Genomic DNA, 17785 nt, shown 5'->3' on the forward strand with positions numbered 1-17785 from the left:
ATATTATTATTATTTTAAAATTTTAAAAAATTAAGTTATTTATTATATTTTATATTAAAATTTTAAAAAATTATAATAATCAGTTAAGATGAGTTTACAAAGCAAACGAAGCCTAAATCATCCAATTTTTTATTTTGTTCGATTTTTAATGGAAAGAAATAATATTTATAGTTTTAAAATTTTTAAATGATAAAATTTAATTTATAAAATTTAATTTTTTTTTTAAAATTAAATTATATCGCATAAACAATTGATGCCTTAAAATAGCAGGATTATGTTTACTTGCTCAAATAAGTTTTAATTAAAAGACTTAAAATACAAAGAATTACCCTTTTTTAATTACTATTGAATTTGTGATTAAATAAATAAAGAAACAGAATGAGGTCTGGAAAGATGGGTGACCAACAAGCGGGACATCCTGACCGTTGGAGGAAAGAGAGAAAAATAAATCTGACCGTAGAAAATCGAAGCCGGGAGAGCGATAAAAGTTATACTTGTATAAGGAAGGGTACTATATATATCTTGGTGGCCACGAAGGACGGAGGCAAGGAAGGCGCATATCAAGATTTTTTGGGGTAGAGAGAGAGAGAGAGAGAGACGGAAGCTCTGGATTCAAATTCTTCTCCTCCCTGGCGACGGTGCTTCTGCCGCTTGGCTTTCAGGTGCGTTGTGGTCGGATCGAATCATATCTGATGTATTTGTTTGATTTTAATTTTGGGGGGGGGGGGGGGGGGGGGGGAGATAGGGAGTTTTTCGATTTGGGGTTATAGTTTCTTTGGGTTGTCCCGAATTCTTATTCTTGTATTGTGTTTTATTTGTTTGCTTTGTTGGTAAGTTCCGAATTGGGTTTAATCGATAGAAATTTGTGCGAATTAAATTGAGACTTTGGGGTTTTGTGGCCTTTTTTGTGTGTGGCTGAAACGGATAGCTTTCCGTTGTTACACCTTTAATTTCAACAAATTTAGATATTTCGTGGTTTTCACCGCTGAGGGTTATGGTTTCCTTGCGGAATTTTATCAAGGATTTTTGGATTTGTTTCGGATCTGGATTTAGGGTTTATTCACTTGATTTTAACTTGTTGGTAATCGAGATTTTTTTTTTTATAAGTACGTAATTGAGATTTTTACCGGGATTGATAGTTTTAATATCTTTATTGCTTGTATAAAGAAATCGTCAATACATTTTTATTTTTGTCGTTATACCATTAGCTGCGATTGCTAATTTGATATGCATGATGTTTATCAATTTTTCTCTCTCGTGGGTTAAGAACTTTGAGGGATGTGCTTCTTTTTTTTAGCATTTCGTATTTTGGACTTATTTTCCACATTTGGTTGTATTTCCTTAATATTTTGTTTGTATCTGTAGTCATCTTGTGGTAATCTTATTTTCTCGTCCATGTTTAAGCCCTTGTTTTAATCTTTTGAAGAATTTCACTTGTGGTTTTCTGTTAAATTTGTGTTTGAAGTATTTATTTTAATCCTTTATTATTGCACTGTGTTAGATCCCCGGTATTTTTGTTTTCTTTCACGTGCCATGTTCAGAATATATTTCGATGGGTCGGTTGTAAGAGCGAACAACAGATAAGCTATCGTTACTTTAAAAAGCATGATGGTGGGTTAACTTGTTTGGTAGATACTGTAGCTTTGAACAAATAAATATACTTCTCACCTGAATATGTGACTAGTTTAGGTTTAGAACTTGCTCTCCCGTATCTTCTGAGAGACTGTTCACCTGCTGATATTAATTAGGTTAATACTTTCTGGATGATTATTTGCGCTGAGCTTGAATGCTGCAATTTTTTTTCAGGTTCTGCCAGGCTCGGGTTCAAAGGGATTTATTATCTTTCCTAAGATATGGAGCAAGTGTGCTTCTGGTCAAAATGCTACCAGTTTAGGGTGTTCTCATTCCAGGAAGTGCTTGACTGGAGGTTTTTTGTCGTTGGAGATTTTCTTCTGGTTTCCTTTGTTAATTGCACTTAGTGGTCTGCTCGTAAATGATCATTTCAGAAGGCGGAATGCAAGTATTTTCGGAGATAGATGTTGGACCTTTAGTGCAATTGTATAAGTAAGATCTCTCTCTCTTTCTCTCTCTCTCTCTCTCTCTTCTGGCCAAGTTCTTGATCTACTTTCTAATAAATAATTTTGTTTCTAGTGCATTTCTGATACAACATCCAGTCAAAAGTTTTGGGAAAACATCTTCCGGGGTACGGCATTTTGTCAGTTATCTTTCTGTGATTACATTTATTTATACTCTTAAGACATTTTACCATTTCTAACTGTGTTCCTCCTCTATTTAAACAGGGCTGAACTCTGCCTATAACACTTTGGAGGTTGCTTACCATAGTTGACATTTAGATAAGCATTTCTGTCGACTCTGTGCAGACTGCTTAGTTCTTAGTTGTTTCATTGTTGCTCCAAATGGGTACCATTTCGTGTGAAAAGATCCAAGTTATTTGAAGATTCTGCTAAAAATTCTACATAGTATAGATGAGTTAGCTATTGCTAAGTTCCGAACCCTTGGGTAACCCTGTCTTGAGCTAGGGGATCCTTTCTGTTCGCTAGATCAATCATTTCCTGTTGGTTCTTTGATTGGCTTCAATATGATGTCTGGTACTCATCCTATCTTACTGTCCACCCTGCGTTACTGCCTTGAAGCTGTGGGTTTATTAGTAAACAAGTCTGTGCAGCCCATCCATCAAAAGATTTCTGGTCTTGCCCTAGTGGATGCTATTGCTGAAGATTAATGCTGGATTCAGCTGGACCAGCAAGGCAATTGTTAGTGTCATATGGAAAGTTTCTATTGAAGACAACTACTATTTTATCTTTTGCGAGTTCCTATAGTTTTCCCGAATAAAGAAAGAGCTGCTTTTGTTCCAAAAAAATGGAGAGGTGAGTTATTCTATTGTGTGGCTTGCTTTATTGTGTTTGTTTGTTCTTGTTCTTGTCATAATTTATTGGTCTATTCTAGGTTCAACCTAATCAAGGAAGTTGGTGATGGAACATTTGGATGTGTCTGGAGAGCTATTAATAAGCAGACTGATGAAGTTGTAAGTTTTATTTAAGTTCCATTGCCTCTAGAATTGGCCTCTACAGTTTTGAGTATTTTTTGAAAGTCACTTCTGTTTATAATACATTCTTCTTTTTAAGAGGTGATTTTTATTTTTATTTTATAATTTTTAATTCACCTTTATGAACTTGAGTATTCTTGTCTTTAATGCACTTCTGTTTCTAATACAGATTCTTCGATTTTAACAGGTTGCAATTAAAAAAATGAAGAAAAGGTATTATTCGTGGGAGGAGTGTGTAAATCTGAGAGAAGTGAAGGTAATGTGATCTACCATTTCTGAATTTTCAATTTCTGGCATTGCTATATATTGTAAATAACATAAAAGATTTATTCTTATGACAGTCATTACGGAAAATGAATCATCCAAATATTGTGAAGCTTAAGGAAGTCATTAGAGAACATGACATCTTGTACTTCGTGTTTGAGTACATGGTAGGTGGCATTTCTGTTGTCCTTGGCAATTGATTGCTATAAAAGCTAGCATTATAATTAATTATTTTTATTTTTAAATAACATTTTTGTTTCAGGAATGCAACCTATACCAACTCATGAAGGATAGGGAAAAGCTTTTCTCTGAAGCTGAAGTCAGAAATTGGTGTTTTCAAGTTTTTCAAGCTCTTGCTTACATCCACCAGCGTGGATATTTTCATCGTGACCTTAAGCCAGGTAATTGACAATCTTGGTGGAACCTTACTGATTAAAGAGAAACCAAAGTGCTTTATGAATTTTCTGAGGACAAAGATATACTGTTGGATTTATGTAAAAGAATCATGTCTTGTACAATAACTGCAGAGAGCCTGCTAATTTATGTCAACGGGTATGCTGCTAGTTTCTTTTAGTTGTAGTTTACAACTAATACCTGCAAGCCACTTTACAGAGAATTTGTTGGTTACAAAGGACAAAATCAAGATTGCTGATTTTGGTCTTGCTCGTGAAATTAACTCGCAACCACCATATACTGAGTATGTCTCGACGCGCTGGTAGGTGTTTTCCTTTTTTCTTGTTACTCTTCTTTCTTATTTATGAACTTCTGCATGTATTATTGGAGTTGAATTTGTACTTTGTTATAGGCTTCTAATATGTGACCATTGCCAGGTATCGAGCCCCTGAAGTACTGCTTCAGTCATACCTGTATAGTTCTAAAGTTGGTAAGTGTTTGGTTGGAAGAACTTGTAGTTAACTTTTATGGTTGCCTGCAGTTCTATTCATATGGTACTTACGAATTGTTGTCTCTCTCTGACATCTAGATATGTGGGCAATGGGTGCTATAATGGCTGAGTTGTTCACTCTCCGTCCTCTTTTCCCGGGTATTAGGTACATGTATTTCTTTTCTGAATATTGAGTACCTTTTTCATCTGTTGCTTATTGCATGAGGAGAGACTTTCTTGGCAGCATATGAGAATTTCATATGAAATTTTATCCCTTTTCTTCTTTGTTCTCTTTTTTATATGCCTATTTTATCCTTGTTCTCATCTGTTGGAAATTTGTTAAAACTATGTTACTTTGAGGATCTGGTTTTAATTTTGATAAGTATTAGGTAGGGATCTGCTAATTGGATGGTCCATAATTGGTGCTTATTTGTATTCTTGCAGTGAAGCCGATGAGATATACAAAATATGCAGTGTTATAGGCAGTCCAACCAAGGATACATGGGCTGATGGACTTCATCTGGCAAGAGACATCAACTACCAGTTCCCCCAGGTAAGTTGCTTTTCTGTTTAATTGCATATATTTTATTTGCATGTGCTGTAGGAGGTTGACTCTTGAAAATTTTCTGTGGGCATGCTTTAAACTCTGAAAATATTTTGCATTTATCATTGTGATATATTTTGAGTGCTTTTCCCGTATACTTGGGCTATACCTATTTGTATCAATAAAGTCCTTCTTTACTGATCAACAAAAAAATAATTGAGGGCTTTAGGCTTGGTCTTGCTAGCCTTTTAAAAGAAAAAAAAAATTATGGTTTGAATGGAAGAAGTAAATGGAGAGGAGCTTTACCTGCTCTGAGGATAATGGTTTTTGTCACTCTGCCTTACATTACTTTATGGATTATAAAAATGTGTGAAAAATGCTTGATCTTTTCATGTCTTAACTAGGTGACAAAAAGTCATTCCATTATTCACTTTCAGTATGAGCAGTTTCATCTGACGTTAATTATTCCACAAAGTGCATGGTTTTTGAGTTTGTAATCTATGCAGTCCATTCTTTTCTTATCATGCTAACAGCTAATTTGGTGATACTTCAAAAAGTAAACTTTTTTACTGACATTTGTAATTCCGACATTGCAGTTTGCTGCTGTCCATCTCTCTGTATTGATCCCATCTGCAAGCAATGATGCTATCAGCCTTATTACAGTAAGTACCACCATGTAAAAAGCAATACGAACCTGCTTTCTTTCTTTTCAACCAATACAGTGCATTTCTTTCTTTCTTGGCCGCTATTTTAAGATGATTGTATTTTTTTATTGTTGAAAAATAGGGAATTTAAGAAATTGTATTCTGCTTCTGTTATTTTAGTTCTACGGAGGTTGCAATCTATACTTAAACCTTCTTTTTTCTTTTGTCTCACTTTTTCTCTCTCTTAATAAACATTAGTCACTTTGTTCCTGGGATCCCTTCAAGAGGCCAACAGCTGCTGAAGCCCTTCAGCATCCTTTCTTCCAGGTATTGGCTCATCTTTGTGAATCTGTCTGGTGATATTTACTTTGAATTTGAGTGCGATATGTTAAGTAATGTTGTTATTCCATGAATTCTAAAGCCTAACTCCTTTTGATATGGCAGAGTTGCTTTTATGTTCCACCATACCTTCGATCTAGGGAAGCTGTTGTTAGAACACCTCCTTCAGGTTTGTCTACTACTTGGACTGCCATTAGTTCAATGTTTGATGGTTTTTGGATTGCTTTACCTATAATATGCAGGACCCTAATTCGGTTTCCTTGTTGCACAGTTGGAACAAGGGGAGCATTTGAGCAACAATCTGCTAGGAGACAATCTGGGCCTTTACCTAGCTCAAAGCTGACTAGCAATTATCCTTCTCCTAAGTTAAATGCTTCTTTAAGCACAGGTGGTTACTTACATAGTTTTGCATTTAAATCATCTTTCTTTGACTTTGTTGCCTGATCTGTTTAATGATGTTCAGGGGATAGTTGTGGTGCGTAAGATGAGGTTATGAGAAAAAATAGTCTGCTTTTAACTTAACGACAGTTTTCTCTTAACTAAAGAATAAAACTTCTACAAGCGACGTGCAGAAAAAAGACATAAGTTGTACATATCAGGATGGTGCCCTAGTGGGTTGGTAAATTTTATTTATGAATGCATAACTAGACAATTCGTGAAATGCTACGTGAAGACTTGACATGAATTTGCAAGGAATTTGTATATCTTTGCCACAGTCTGACTTTGAACATATGTATGTTTGGATGTAAGAATTTGTTGAGTTCTTTCTGAAGTTTTTTACTTATCAAAAAAGTTTTTTGGGAAACTTTTAGAGATGGTGTTTTTTTTTTTTTTTTTGAGGTTTTGTGAAAGTGATGTGACCCACTGAAAATATTTTTGGATTGAGAAAGTTCTGCAGATGTGTTTTTATTGGGATTTGAAAAGGGGACAGGAAAAATTTGAGAGTTTTCTTTTCCAAGTTTTGGTTTTGTTTTTTTATAGAAATTGAGGTTAGATGTTTTGATTAAAAAAAAATATATATTGTTGACATTGTTTTGGTGAAATAAGTGTGGATTAAGATTGAAAAAATGTTCAGAGATTTTTTCAAAGACACTGTTTCTAACCATAATCATAATGAGCTACATATAAGACTTTGAGTCTTCTTTTGCTTCAATACTTAATGACAGTGTGCTATTTACCATACTTGTATAGCTTTTAATCTGATGCAAATATTATAGCAAGATAGCTTCTGAGGACTCAAATGCATTACTGTTAGTCTTTTTAGAGCACCGTGTTAAGGATTGAAATTGTAATGCTTTGAACATGGTACAAAAGGGTGGTGGTCGGGATCCTTGGGAGGTAGAAGTTCTTTCGGATTGTAATGATTCCCAGAGGCTTCAGTTATAACCTTCACTAATTCTTTTGGAGTATAAGCCCAGATGAGGCATGGGCTGGGCTTCCCTTGGGTCATCACAAAAATTGTCTTGTTGGTCAATCAATCAATGTCGGAAGGCTTTTGGTGTATACTTGTATGTGTCAAGTGAGCCTAACTTGTCATTCTCCCAAGAACCACTGTTTATACAGTGATCATATGTGATTTGTATAATGCAAATTTTATGTTTTATTTTTATCTGTCAATTTTTAAATTTGTTTGGATATAGTTTGAGGAGAACGAATAAGTTTTCATTACGTGTTGAATTATGAGTTTTTTTTAAATAACATATGGTGTGCAAAGCAAGGTGCCAAATAAAGTGCCATATTCTCATGCTATCCTAAATGGTGTTACAGGTGTGCAGCGCAAGCTGGATTTGGTTAATCAGGTAGGTGCTGGAAGTCTTTTGTTTAACATTGTAGTTTGTGTGTTGTTTGTGTTTTTGCAAAATATGTTAGTTTTTTTTAACTAGGACGGAACATTATTTTTGCTTAATGTCTTTTTGATGAATTTTTAAACTTTATGTTTCACATGAAATTTACTAATAAAAAAAAATATATATTTCACATGAAATTTGATTGCACTCAATTTTTTCTAAACCATTTTTCTTGGAAGTTAAATTGTACTGTGATGATTAAGATTTGTGGAAAGTGTCAATTGGTTGCAGTTTTTTTCAGAATGAGTCATGTGGCTTTGAGACTTTTTGAGTGCATTTACTAGCTGTATTTTTAAGAAGATTGCCTGGTAAAATGTTTTAATGGTATTACCAACACGGTAGTGCCAAAGACGATTGTGCTTCCCCCTGGCCCCATCAAATATTTTTTCATGTTTCAAATAAATTTCTTGAGGTTCATGAAGGATAAACATGACTGTACGCATTTCAGTTTTTGCATCTTTTTTTTTGTAAAAAGAATGGCTAGTTACACCCTGTTTCTTTTCTTTTCTTTTGTTTTTTGGGGTGAAGGATGCAAGTAAAGATGATAAATATCTGAAGAGCTCTATAGAACAGCCAAGATATCGGCCGCCAGGAAGGAATATTCCAAGTAAGTTTCTCGTCTCTTACGTTCTGTTGTTAAAATACATTCTTTGTTTCTTTCTTCCATCTTCCGCCTGTTATTAGTTTATATATAATTTGAAGTTAGAAGTACTAAACCATTTGTTGTAAAGGAGGGGATGAGATATGGTGTTTTTGTTTCTGTTGCTTGTTTTAAATGTATTTTTTAACGGAGCATATTATGTCGAATATGATTTTTACAACTAACTTTGAGTACACTGTTTGTTGATAAGACTCCATGAACAAGATGATGACTGCACGGGAAGTCTTGGATTCAACTGAGAAGTTGGCAAACATGAGTCTTGGTCCACAAAGGCAGTATGTGGGGAAGCCACGACCACCTCCCATGAAGGCTGGAGTCCAATGGTTTTCTGGATCAGGTGATATGTTTCTGAAGCCTGCTAAAGATCAGTTTCAGCCTCCTTCAACATATACGAGAAACGTTGCTCTCTGATGGATTATTCCATTATTTTATATATATATATATATATGCATAGTGTGCTGTTTGTCGGTTGTGGTCGAGACTGTCTTTTATTATATTTAAAAAATATATAAAGAAAACCTATGAAGCTGTGTTTTTGTTTGAAATATTGGTCCTTTGATATATATGCTGTGTTGGAAAGAATATGTTTGTTAAACTGGTGTTGCTTCTTTTGATGATTGATCTTTTCTAATGCGTGTTTATTTACAAGGAATTGTGTTTTCCGAGTAGCTCACTTGTCCTGATCAATAGTGTTAAATATAAGTTCAGGGACGGGGATTAATTTAGAATTTATAGTGCAAGAAGCGTTGCGTGGCACTCAAGCAAAGGCATCTGACCTGTTTGCATCCTTGTGAAAGCTTAAACATTAAGTTCTCTTTCCAAAAGAAATGTTGAAAAACGATCTTTAATTTGGATAAAAGATTACAAAAACATCAAATTAAGATGGAAATAGCTTTTGGTGGTCAAAATTGTTGGCAGCCGAGATTCATTACTTCCTTCTTTTAGAGTCAATTGCTTCGAATTATTCAACCAAACACCAGAAGTTGTCAAACTAGTCCCGAGTAGTGCAGAACAGAGCAGAAATACGTATCATCTGGGGATGGTCAGAGTGCCTTTGTTTTGTAATCATATATATATATATATATATATATATGTATAATATGATATGATAGACTTACTACTTCCTACTAGGGGTGAAAATCGATCATATCGGCTCGGTTTCGGTCCAAAATAAAAAATGAACTGATATGATTTGTAGGAGACGATACCGATTGAAACCGTCGATGAAGGGTGCTAAAACTGGCCGGTGTAGTTTTGGTCAGTTGCCGTCGATTCATTGGCGTCCCATCAGTTCCTATCACATACAAATTTCTCAACCAAGTAACTAACAATCAGATTCAAACAATTTCAGTCAATCAAAACATCCACTAATGCCAGAAACAATACATCCCATGAGAGTGAGAGGGAGATGATGAGACTTGAGAGGGAGTTGAGAGATCTCAGACCAGAGTCGACTGTGAGGGAAATGGGAAATTTGAGAGGGAGATGAGAGATCTGAGCGCGTGAGAGGGAGAGAGAGGGCTGAGGGAGATGAGAAGTTGAGAACCAAAGAGCTACGGCGGAATTGAAGAAAAGAATCATGAAAAAGAAAGGAGGGGGGTGTGTTGGGGGTTAGGGTTGAAGCCCTAACCCAAAGTGACGCCGTTTGGCGTATTAAACCAAACGGTGTCGTTTTCATATTATGTTTTTTGCAAAAATGGGAACTTAAAACGATACCGTTTCACTTAAGTAAGTGAAATGTTGCATACGCATATAAATAAAAAAAAAATATATATATATATTATATAATCAACCAGTTTGCATGAACCGGCCGATCACGATTTTAGTTAATATCTACCGCCAGCCGACCGGTTCCTCGTTGGTTTCATGGTCTGGCAGCTAGTTTGAGTCGGTGCAACCATGCCAGCTAGTTTTCTCGGTTTCTGTACAACTCTACTTCCTACTATCCATTTATTACTCATTTATTTTTTTATTTTTTTTTCTCGGTTTCTGTACAACTCTACTTCCTACCATCCATTTATTACTCATTTATTTTTTTATTTTTTATTTTTACTTAATGGTTAAGGAAGTAACTATTAGTGAAGTTAAATATTTTTTTTTAATTTTTTCTTAATTATTAAGGATGTTAAAAAAATACTTTAAAAAAAATAATAAAAAAAAATAAAAATTTGAAAAAAGAGTAGTAAAAAGGTGGTAAGAGGGTACGTAGTAAGCCTTCAAATTAATTTATATGGTGCCTTCAAGAATATACATATATATATATATATATATATAAAGTTAAAGGCCTTTTACATTAATAAATTAATATTACTCGGTAACTAATTTTCAGTTTGAAGAATATGAATTCAAAGATTTTGAGCTTCTTTAGACTGAACTAATCTCTCTATCCAGAATTATATTTGTTCTTGACCCTCTAATACATTCTCAGCCTGAGCTCCTGATAGACGAGTACCATAATGTTTTCCGGCAAATCATTATCTTCTCCTTCTCGGTACCATACTCAGTGTCTTCTTTATGGCAACCCCATCTCATCTCCTTGGCAATCGAGGCAACAGCATCCACAAAATAACTGGATTCCCGAATCATTGCATACCCGTTTGGTCGCAGGATCCGATCCATCTCCAGGAGCACACGTTTCATATCACATCTGCTAGAGTATAAGCAACATGAGTCATAAGCAACATTATGTGTAGTTCACAGTATTCTACTACTCATAATTTTTCCTTAGATGAATCAAGTGTTCTATGTTTCAATTAATCAGGACTGTTTTGATTTGTTGCTCTCATATATAAGCTACAGTGCACCCAAAACTGAAAAAAAAAAAAACCTTTACCTGTGGCTTTCAGCAGTAAAGAGGCTATCAAGGTGAAGGAGATCATATGTTCGAGGATATGTTGAGAATGCTTCACACCTAGCAACCAGAAATTGAACACTCAACATCACACACTATTCAGTATCATAATTAATACGTTACAAAGAAGGCACTTGGTATGCTATCAATGCAGAGAGAAAGCTTGACAAATTCCAAAATTAATAAAAAAAATATTACCAATCATGATAAGTTCCAATGAGACCCCGGTCAAAGACCACAGCAAGTGTATTGGGAGCATAGGATGAGACCACATTCATGACCCACAAGGGATCATCAACTAAAGCCGCAGCAAAACCTCCATAAGCTGTATTCATGTCCATTACATTTCGTATCTTATTAGTCCCAATGGCAGGGAGCAACTTTTTGTAGTGCTTCAGTCGCGCATTCCACATACTGTCATCGTGCTTGAAAGCTCTAGCGCTCCCACGATGAATAATTGAAATCCGTTCAGGAGCAATACGCAACCGCTCAGGCCATTTAGGGATGGATGCCAATGCAGATTTCTTATGGTTTGGATTTGGAACAACAACACAAGGGCGAAGTGGACTGTACCATGCTGAATCTGGCTCAATGCTATCATCACATTTAGGTGGGTAGGCATCTGGATTTTCCAGCCGAATGTAGCAACTACTGTCTGAAGATTTCTGCCAAACAGCAATGTCATCTTTTTTGTTGTACAGTTTGAAGCACATAGAAGTTAGCAGCTTCTGCAACTTTTGGTAATCCGATCTCTGCTCTTTCACAGTTGTGTTCCATCCTCGCCAGCGACGTTCATAGTTAACAGGTGGGCCAGACAAGACCCAGAAACCTCCAGGACGAAGTATGCGTTGTATTTCAAGGAGGTAAATTCCACCTGAAAGCAGGAAATGTCCATTGTGGAAAGAAAGCAAGGTTAATACCACCCAGAGAAGAAAAAAGAAGTCAGCAATTTTTTTTCCCCTAATACCTTATGAATATTGTAAAAGGGAATTCCTAACACCTCTGTGGAGGAGGATTTAATACCACCACCTCCCATCTAAATTAGTGAAGAAAGAAGAAACTCAGGCAACTCAGAAATTCCTAACAATCTGCCTTATGAAAATTACAGAAAATTAAATTGCAGACACTTAACTGAATATACAGTATGATCAGAAAGAGCAACATGCTATTTGCCAATAAAAGAGGCAAAAAATGAATAATTGCTGATCTAGTACATAGAGCACATAAAGCACTCTAATTAGATCATATCACAAGCATTCTCACCCAAAGTTCCAAAAAGGAAAAACCAAGCATGAAAAGAACTTGTATGCAGCTACTCAATTGTCTATTTTGGACTCGATTAAGTTTTTTAGATTTTTAAACAGAAATTACCAGAAAATTTTCACAGTATGAGAGAAGAATTACCAAAATCTGTCCATGGGATAAGGCATCTTGAGCAATGAGCCATATCAAATGACTTTGAGGGGAACGGAAGTCGTTGTGTAGAAATGATGCCAAGGATTGCTGGAATTCCACGTTCCAGTGCAAACTGGACTTGAGCTTCATGATTATCTCTTGGGGCAAGAGAAACTGTTAGAATCCCACGATCTAACAAATCACCACCCCAGCTTGCAACCTGAAATTTTAGTCAATTACACAAATTAATTGGCCTAGCTTTTGCCGCGTAAAAAATATTTATGACTTCCACTACTTCTCATTGGGAATATACAGTACTGCAAACAGGTGAACATGTCTCAAATATGGATAAAACGTATATCAACAAATATATATACAAATGAATGACTAGTAGAAAGGACCAAAAAAAAATTGGACGTTAGTTTCTGCAATCAGTGACTTAAATCAAAGATGAGCACCACCTCATGATGAACAGTGAAGGTAAGCACATTTCCCCCTCAAAAATCTTGTTTACTTTCAATAAGATGAATTCCATGAACAAATGAGAAGATCAATGTGTGTCACTCACCCCGCACCCAGTGTCAATGGCAGTTCGAATAGTTCCATCTTTCATCTCTGGGATCAGATCTTGCATCAGATCAACATATGCACCAACACCTGTAGAGAACATAGTACCCCCACCAGGAAAGAGGAACTTATCCCCTTCTTTCCTGAGCCAATTCTGATTTGATTTCTGCTTGTTAATCCAATCATATGGTACATTTCTGTAAGGTCCACATGATTAATTCAATGAAGCACCATAATTAGATATCTGAACCATGTGACTTAAAGTTAGAAAGGCACTTTAAATTAATAATAAAAAGATCTTATACCTGTACCAACATTCATCCCTGCTCTTTGGCCATTTAATTGGTGGCTTATACCCATCGGGGGGTGGAATCAAACATTCCTTCCTTTCAAATACTGGAGGGCAGTGGCGTTCCATGAAACTATGCCGATGAACACTGTACTTCTTCCACCTCTGTACAAATAAACTTGAATCAGAAGGGAATTTAATACCATAAAGCCTTGTCCTAAATCCCAAAAGGACTACAGCACAAGAACATGAAAATTAACAGTACCCTTGGATCTGTGCATGGAGTGTAGTCTTGATAGTCACTGCTGCATTCAGGAAACTCAACGTGTTTATTTTGAAGAGGCGCAACTATCAATACCTTGGGAGATTGGACATCACTTGCAACATTCTTAGTGTCAAACCTGCTCTTCTCAGAACAAAATATCCCACCAAGATAAAAGGAACATCCACATAGCACCAAAAACATGACTGACATGGGGACAAGCCTCAAACTTTTGTCCCCTTGGGGAGCTGGTTTTCCATCTTTATGCTTCATGATCCTTGAAGTCGTAAACTATCTGTACAAATGCAAGGGAAAAAAGTAGCAAGTAAATAAAGACTGGAAATTTTTCTATGACTTTTTGACAATGCTAATAATCCACCTCCCCCAACTCAGTAAATCTCGGTCATTCAGCCATATATAAAACAGAGGCATTCCTTGTTTTTGTATCCTTATTATTAAAGAAATCAGAACCATTCCTCAATTCCAAAATTATATATTCCATCCGCACTTGGAAGTCAAAGGAAATGAAGAACACTTAGTACCTTGCAAGAGCCACTAAAAACACACGCACAAAATGAATGAAAGAAAGAAAAAAATGCTACAACTTCACGTAAAAAGTGTGTATTAATAATGTGTTCGACTGAGCAAAACACATCTACAACGTGGAAAGCAAAAGGCAAGATGTTTACTTTGGTGAGAAGTTAAAGTCCCCAGGAGAGTGTATCACTTAGATCGATGCAAGTCATGAAACAGGACTCAACTTTCAAGGAAAGTTCCAGTTTATGCATGCAAATTGTCCTCAATCACCCCGAAGAAGAGATTGCTAAGGAAAAAAAAAGTAGGAGAGAGATTTAGGTGGACATTTAAAAAAAACAAAACAAAACTCTAAACATAATCAACGAAAATCTCGGAAGGATTCTCCAATTTCTCATTGTCAATACTCAATACCAATCTCTAAAACGACTTGGGTAGAGGCTGAAACTACTATAACAGTACTTTTTAATATCAAATAAATCAAAAAGTAGGTTCGAAGAAAAATATTATTTTCTCAAAGAAGTTTTTTCGGATAATGTGAAACATATTTCGAATTTAAAAAAGATTGTCAATGGACGAAAATAACTATACAACTTTCAGATAATTATAATTTTCAAAATTTAAAGGATATGGCCATAATTTTTTAAAAAATCAAATAATCGTTATTTCTATATTAGATTGTACTTTTTTAATTTGTTTTCAAATAAATGTAACACATTTGAAAGTATTTTAAACATATGGTTATCAAAAAATAAATAATTTTTTAATAATAAAACTTATTCGTTAAGCTATATTTTCCACAACAATCCAAACATTTAAGTATAAAAAGTCGAAAAAGAAGCACTGGATCTTACCCCAGACCATGGAAAAGCAAAAAGGAAATAAAATAGAAAGCGAATCATGTAGTTTAATAATTTCTTGAAACGTAAGAAAGTTTCCATGATTTTATCGTCACTGCTTGCCAATCAGCTGCTTTTCTTTTGAATCATCAATGGCTGTATGACCTCAAGAAAGGAACATGAGATGAAAAAAAAAAAGTAAAAAGGCAAAAGCACACAGTCCCATTGCATATCGATCAAAGTATAGCATGAAAATCATCCATATGTTGCTGAAACAGAGCGAGACAGCGCAGAAGCAGAACAAAGTAACTGATGTAGACTTTATGTCTAGAAAATGTTTTCTTTTCCAAAATACCCGTCCAGTAATTATCAAAACTAAAGCATGTATACCATTCAGAACTAGGAAATCAAAACAGAAAAATAGGGTCTGCAGCGAAAATGCAGATCCATTATGCAATTAAAAGAAAACCCATGAAGGAGGCATGCATTTATGTCTAAAGACAACCATATACATCTGAAATGAAAACGGAAAAGGACGGATAGAAGGTAATTAGAGTATCAATTGGATGATAGTATCTGAGCAGATCTGAAAGAGAACGAAGAAAAGCAAGAAACAAATTACAAAAGAACAGTGAGGGAAGTAGAGAATAGTAGCACAGTACAAGTTGAGGGAGATGATGATGATGAGAGAGAGAGAGATGATCGGCGAGTATGTACCTCTGTCTATCTCTTTCTCTCTGTCTGTGTATAGCCTCTCTTTTTACTTTGCTTCCAAAATCCAAAGAGTAAGCTATGGCTGTCCGGAACACACACACCTCTCTCTCTCTCTCTCTCTCTCTCTCTGTGCGTGAACAAGAGAGAAGAGCCTTGAATTCAGGATTATGCGATAACTGTACTGGGATATCTAGCTGTCTTAAAAAACTATGACCTCCTTGCCTTCAATAGATTTTCTTTTACTTGATTAATATCTTCTCCGTTCTCGAAAAAACAAGAAAAAGGGTAAAATACTGTAGAAATCTCCCTCTTACACTCACTTTAAAGTTTTGTCCTTTTTTTTTCCTCTCCTTCTGGGTGAATCTACATCGATTCACGTAAAGGTCCAACTGAATGGTTTTTCAGGTATTCCACTCTGGTTTGCTCAAGCGACACAAGCCTTCCGTTGCCATAACTCTCTATCTTTAATCCTTACTTAAGCATTCTCAAAGTTAAATTCAATGATAATTTAATTATTAAGTCATAAAATAATTTATATTGAAATAATTATATTCTAAATATTTAGAATATTACTATAATATTATCTATATATGTATATATCTCGTATTATTTATAAATGAAAAATATTAGACTCTAACTTATTTTATTAGGAAAAGATAATATTATTTATCAATTTTTATTTTTCACTTTTAATAATAAATATATAAAAAAATATATGTAAGAGTACTAAAAATAGCATATTTTTAAAATATATAATAAAAATGATATATGAATGTAGTATTTAATTACTTTAGACGCAAAAGAATTATATAAAAATAAATTCACAAAGTGACATAACTTGATGCGATATCTCATATTATAAAATTATTTTTATAATAAAATAGATCAAAATGATCACATAATAAAATCAGATCAATTTATAAATTTACTTTTATATAACTATATCACTTATTTAGTGGGAATACTTAGTGAACCATGCACGACGATGCACCCAAGATGAAGATGTTACAAGTCAAAGGTGCCATGAGTTGAAAGTTAAAAAGAGTCAAGATACAACTCATGAGATGGTGGTTGAATTGAAGAAAGGGCATGGATTCTAAGTTGTCTTGGACGTACATGGCTTTCGGATTCGTCAAGAGGACCGATCATGCCCTTAATTTCCTGTCTTTAAATCAAAAGGAACACACTCAACAAATTTATTTATTATAACTCTTTGTAACATGGATAGTGTCCCATAATTTTTTTTTTCTTTTTTCTTTTTATTAGAGCTCATCTGGACACTTTGAGTATCTCAGAATTCTGTAAATAATAAGAGAGATAAAAATATTATAAAGTTAAAAAACTATTTTAATATAATTTTTATTTTAAAATTTATAAAAATTGTATTAATTTTTGTATTGATTTTTATATTTTATTTTAAAATTTGTAAAAATCGTATTGATTTTTGTATTTGGATAATGATTAAGTAATAATTAGATAAAAAAAAGTTGAATATTTAAAATTAAAAAATATTTTTAAATGAAATTATGAGAAGTTTTATCTTTATATATATCCAAACCACCTCTCTCTCACAGCCAACCCTTCCAATTCTGCATCCAAGACATTCGCAGAAGTTTGGATCGTTCGATTCTGATTGCCTTGCTAATAACGTGACATAACACATTCCTCTGCCAAATTGTATTTATATATATATATATATATATATATATATATATATTACAAAAATAGAATCGGACAGGATATGATATGAACAGCCAAATGCACATAAACCATGCAGTACACGTACGCCCACTCTACCCTATAAAGACAAACATAGCGGTCCCTCTCCCTACGACTAGATGAACGTCGCTAAAGTTAAGGGTCAAGACGCCCGGCAATATATAATATTATCATTTCTTAGGAGAAGTACTTACGGTAAAAAGAATGTTATAATAACCTCATATTTCATCACGAGTTTATTTTTATGATATTTTTTTAAATAAATAATTTTTATATAAAAAAATATTTTATTTGTAAAGAGTTTTTATAAAATAAATTTATAAATTGACGTGATTTGATGTGTTATGTTTGATTATAAAATTATTT

General features: G+C 34.5%; 2 protein-coding genes across 4 annotated transcripts; one reads left to right on the top strand and one right to left on the bottom strand.

Moving 5' to 3' along the window:
* The first annotated feature begins 529 nt into the window (after positions 1 to 529).
* LOC109004021 (cyclin-dependent kinase F-4-like) lies at positions 530 to 8863 on the top strand. Its single transcript, XM_018982407.2, has 19 exons — positions 530 to 662; positions 1807 to 2064; positions 2152 to 2203; positions 2301 to 2888; positions 2968 to 3046; positions 3255 to 3323; positions 3409 to 3498; positions 3594 to 3732; positions 3944 to 4046; positions 4162 to 4214; positions 4314 to 4380; positions 4659 to 4767; positions 5355 to 5420; positions 5661 to 5729; positions 5847 to 5910; positions 6013 to 6129; positions 7509 to 7540; positions 8117 to 8195; positions 8440 to 8863. Exons 4-19 carry the CDS (start codon positions 2881 to 2883, stop codon positions 8658 to 8660), a joined length of 1365 nt encoding a protein of 454 aa, XP_018837952.1. The 5' UTR covers positions 530 to 662; positions 1807 to 2064; positions 2152 to 2203; positions 2301 to 2880; the 3' UTR covers positions 8661 to 8863.
* Positions 8864 to 10515: 1652 nt separating this feature from the next.
* LOC109004019 (probable methyltransferase PMT21) lies at positions 10516 to 15915 on the bottom strand. Of its 3 annotated transcripts, XM_018982405.2 has the most exons (9): positions 15704 to 15902; positions 14303 to 14436; positions 13617 to 13908; positions 13368 to 13516; positions 13064 to 13259; positions 12505 to 12715; positions 11299 to 11974; positions 11083 to 11160; positions 10522 to 10896 (listed from the first exon to the last, which is right to left on the bottom strand). In XM_018982405.2, the coding sequence occupies exons 3-9, from the start codon at positions 13884 to 13886 to the stop codon at positions 10674 to 10676; spliced, it is 1803 nt and encodes a 600-aa protein (XP_018837950.1). In that variant the 5' UTR covers positions 13887 to 13908; positions 14303 to 14436; positions 15704 to 15902; the 3' UTR covers positions 10522 to 10673. The 3 variants fall into 3 exon arrangements, with proteins under 3 accessions (XP_018837949.1, XP_018837950.1, XP_018837951.1); XM_018982404.2 differs by lacking the exon at positions 14303 to 14436 and having other exon boundaries at positions 10516 to 10896; positions 15704 to 15915; XM_018982406.2 differs by lacking the exons at positions 10522 to 10896; positions 11083 to 11160; positions 14303 to 14436 and having other exon boundaries at positions 11295 to 11974; positions 15704 to 15908.
* Between the last annotated feature and the right edge of the window lie 1870 nt (positions 15916 to 17785).

The sequence above is a fragment of the Juglans regia genome, chromosome 2, assembly GCF_001411555.2.
Source record: "Juglans regia cultivar Chandler chromosome 2, Walnut 2.0, whole genome shotgun sequence".
In the NCBI taxonomy this organism is placed as follows: domain Eukaryota; kingdom Viridiplantae; phylum Streptophyta; class Magnoliopsida; order Fagales; family Juglandaceae; genus Juglans; species Juglans regia.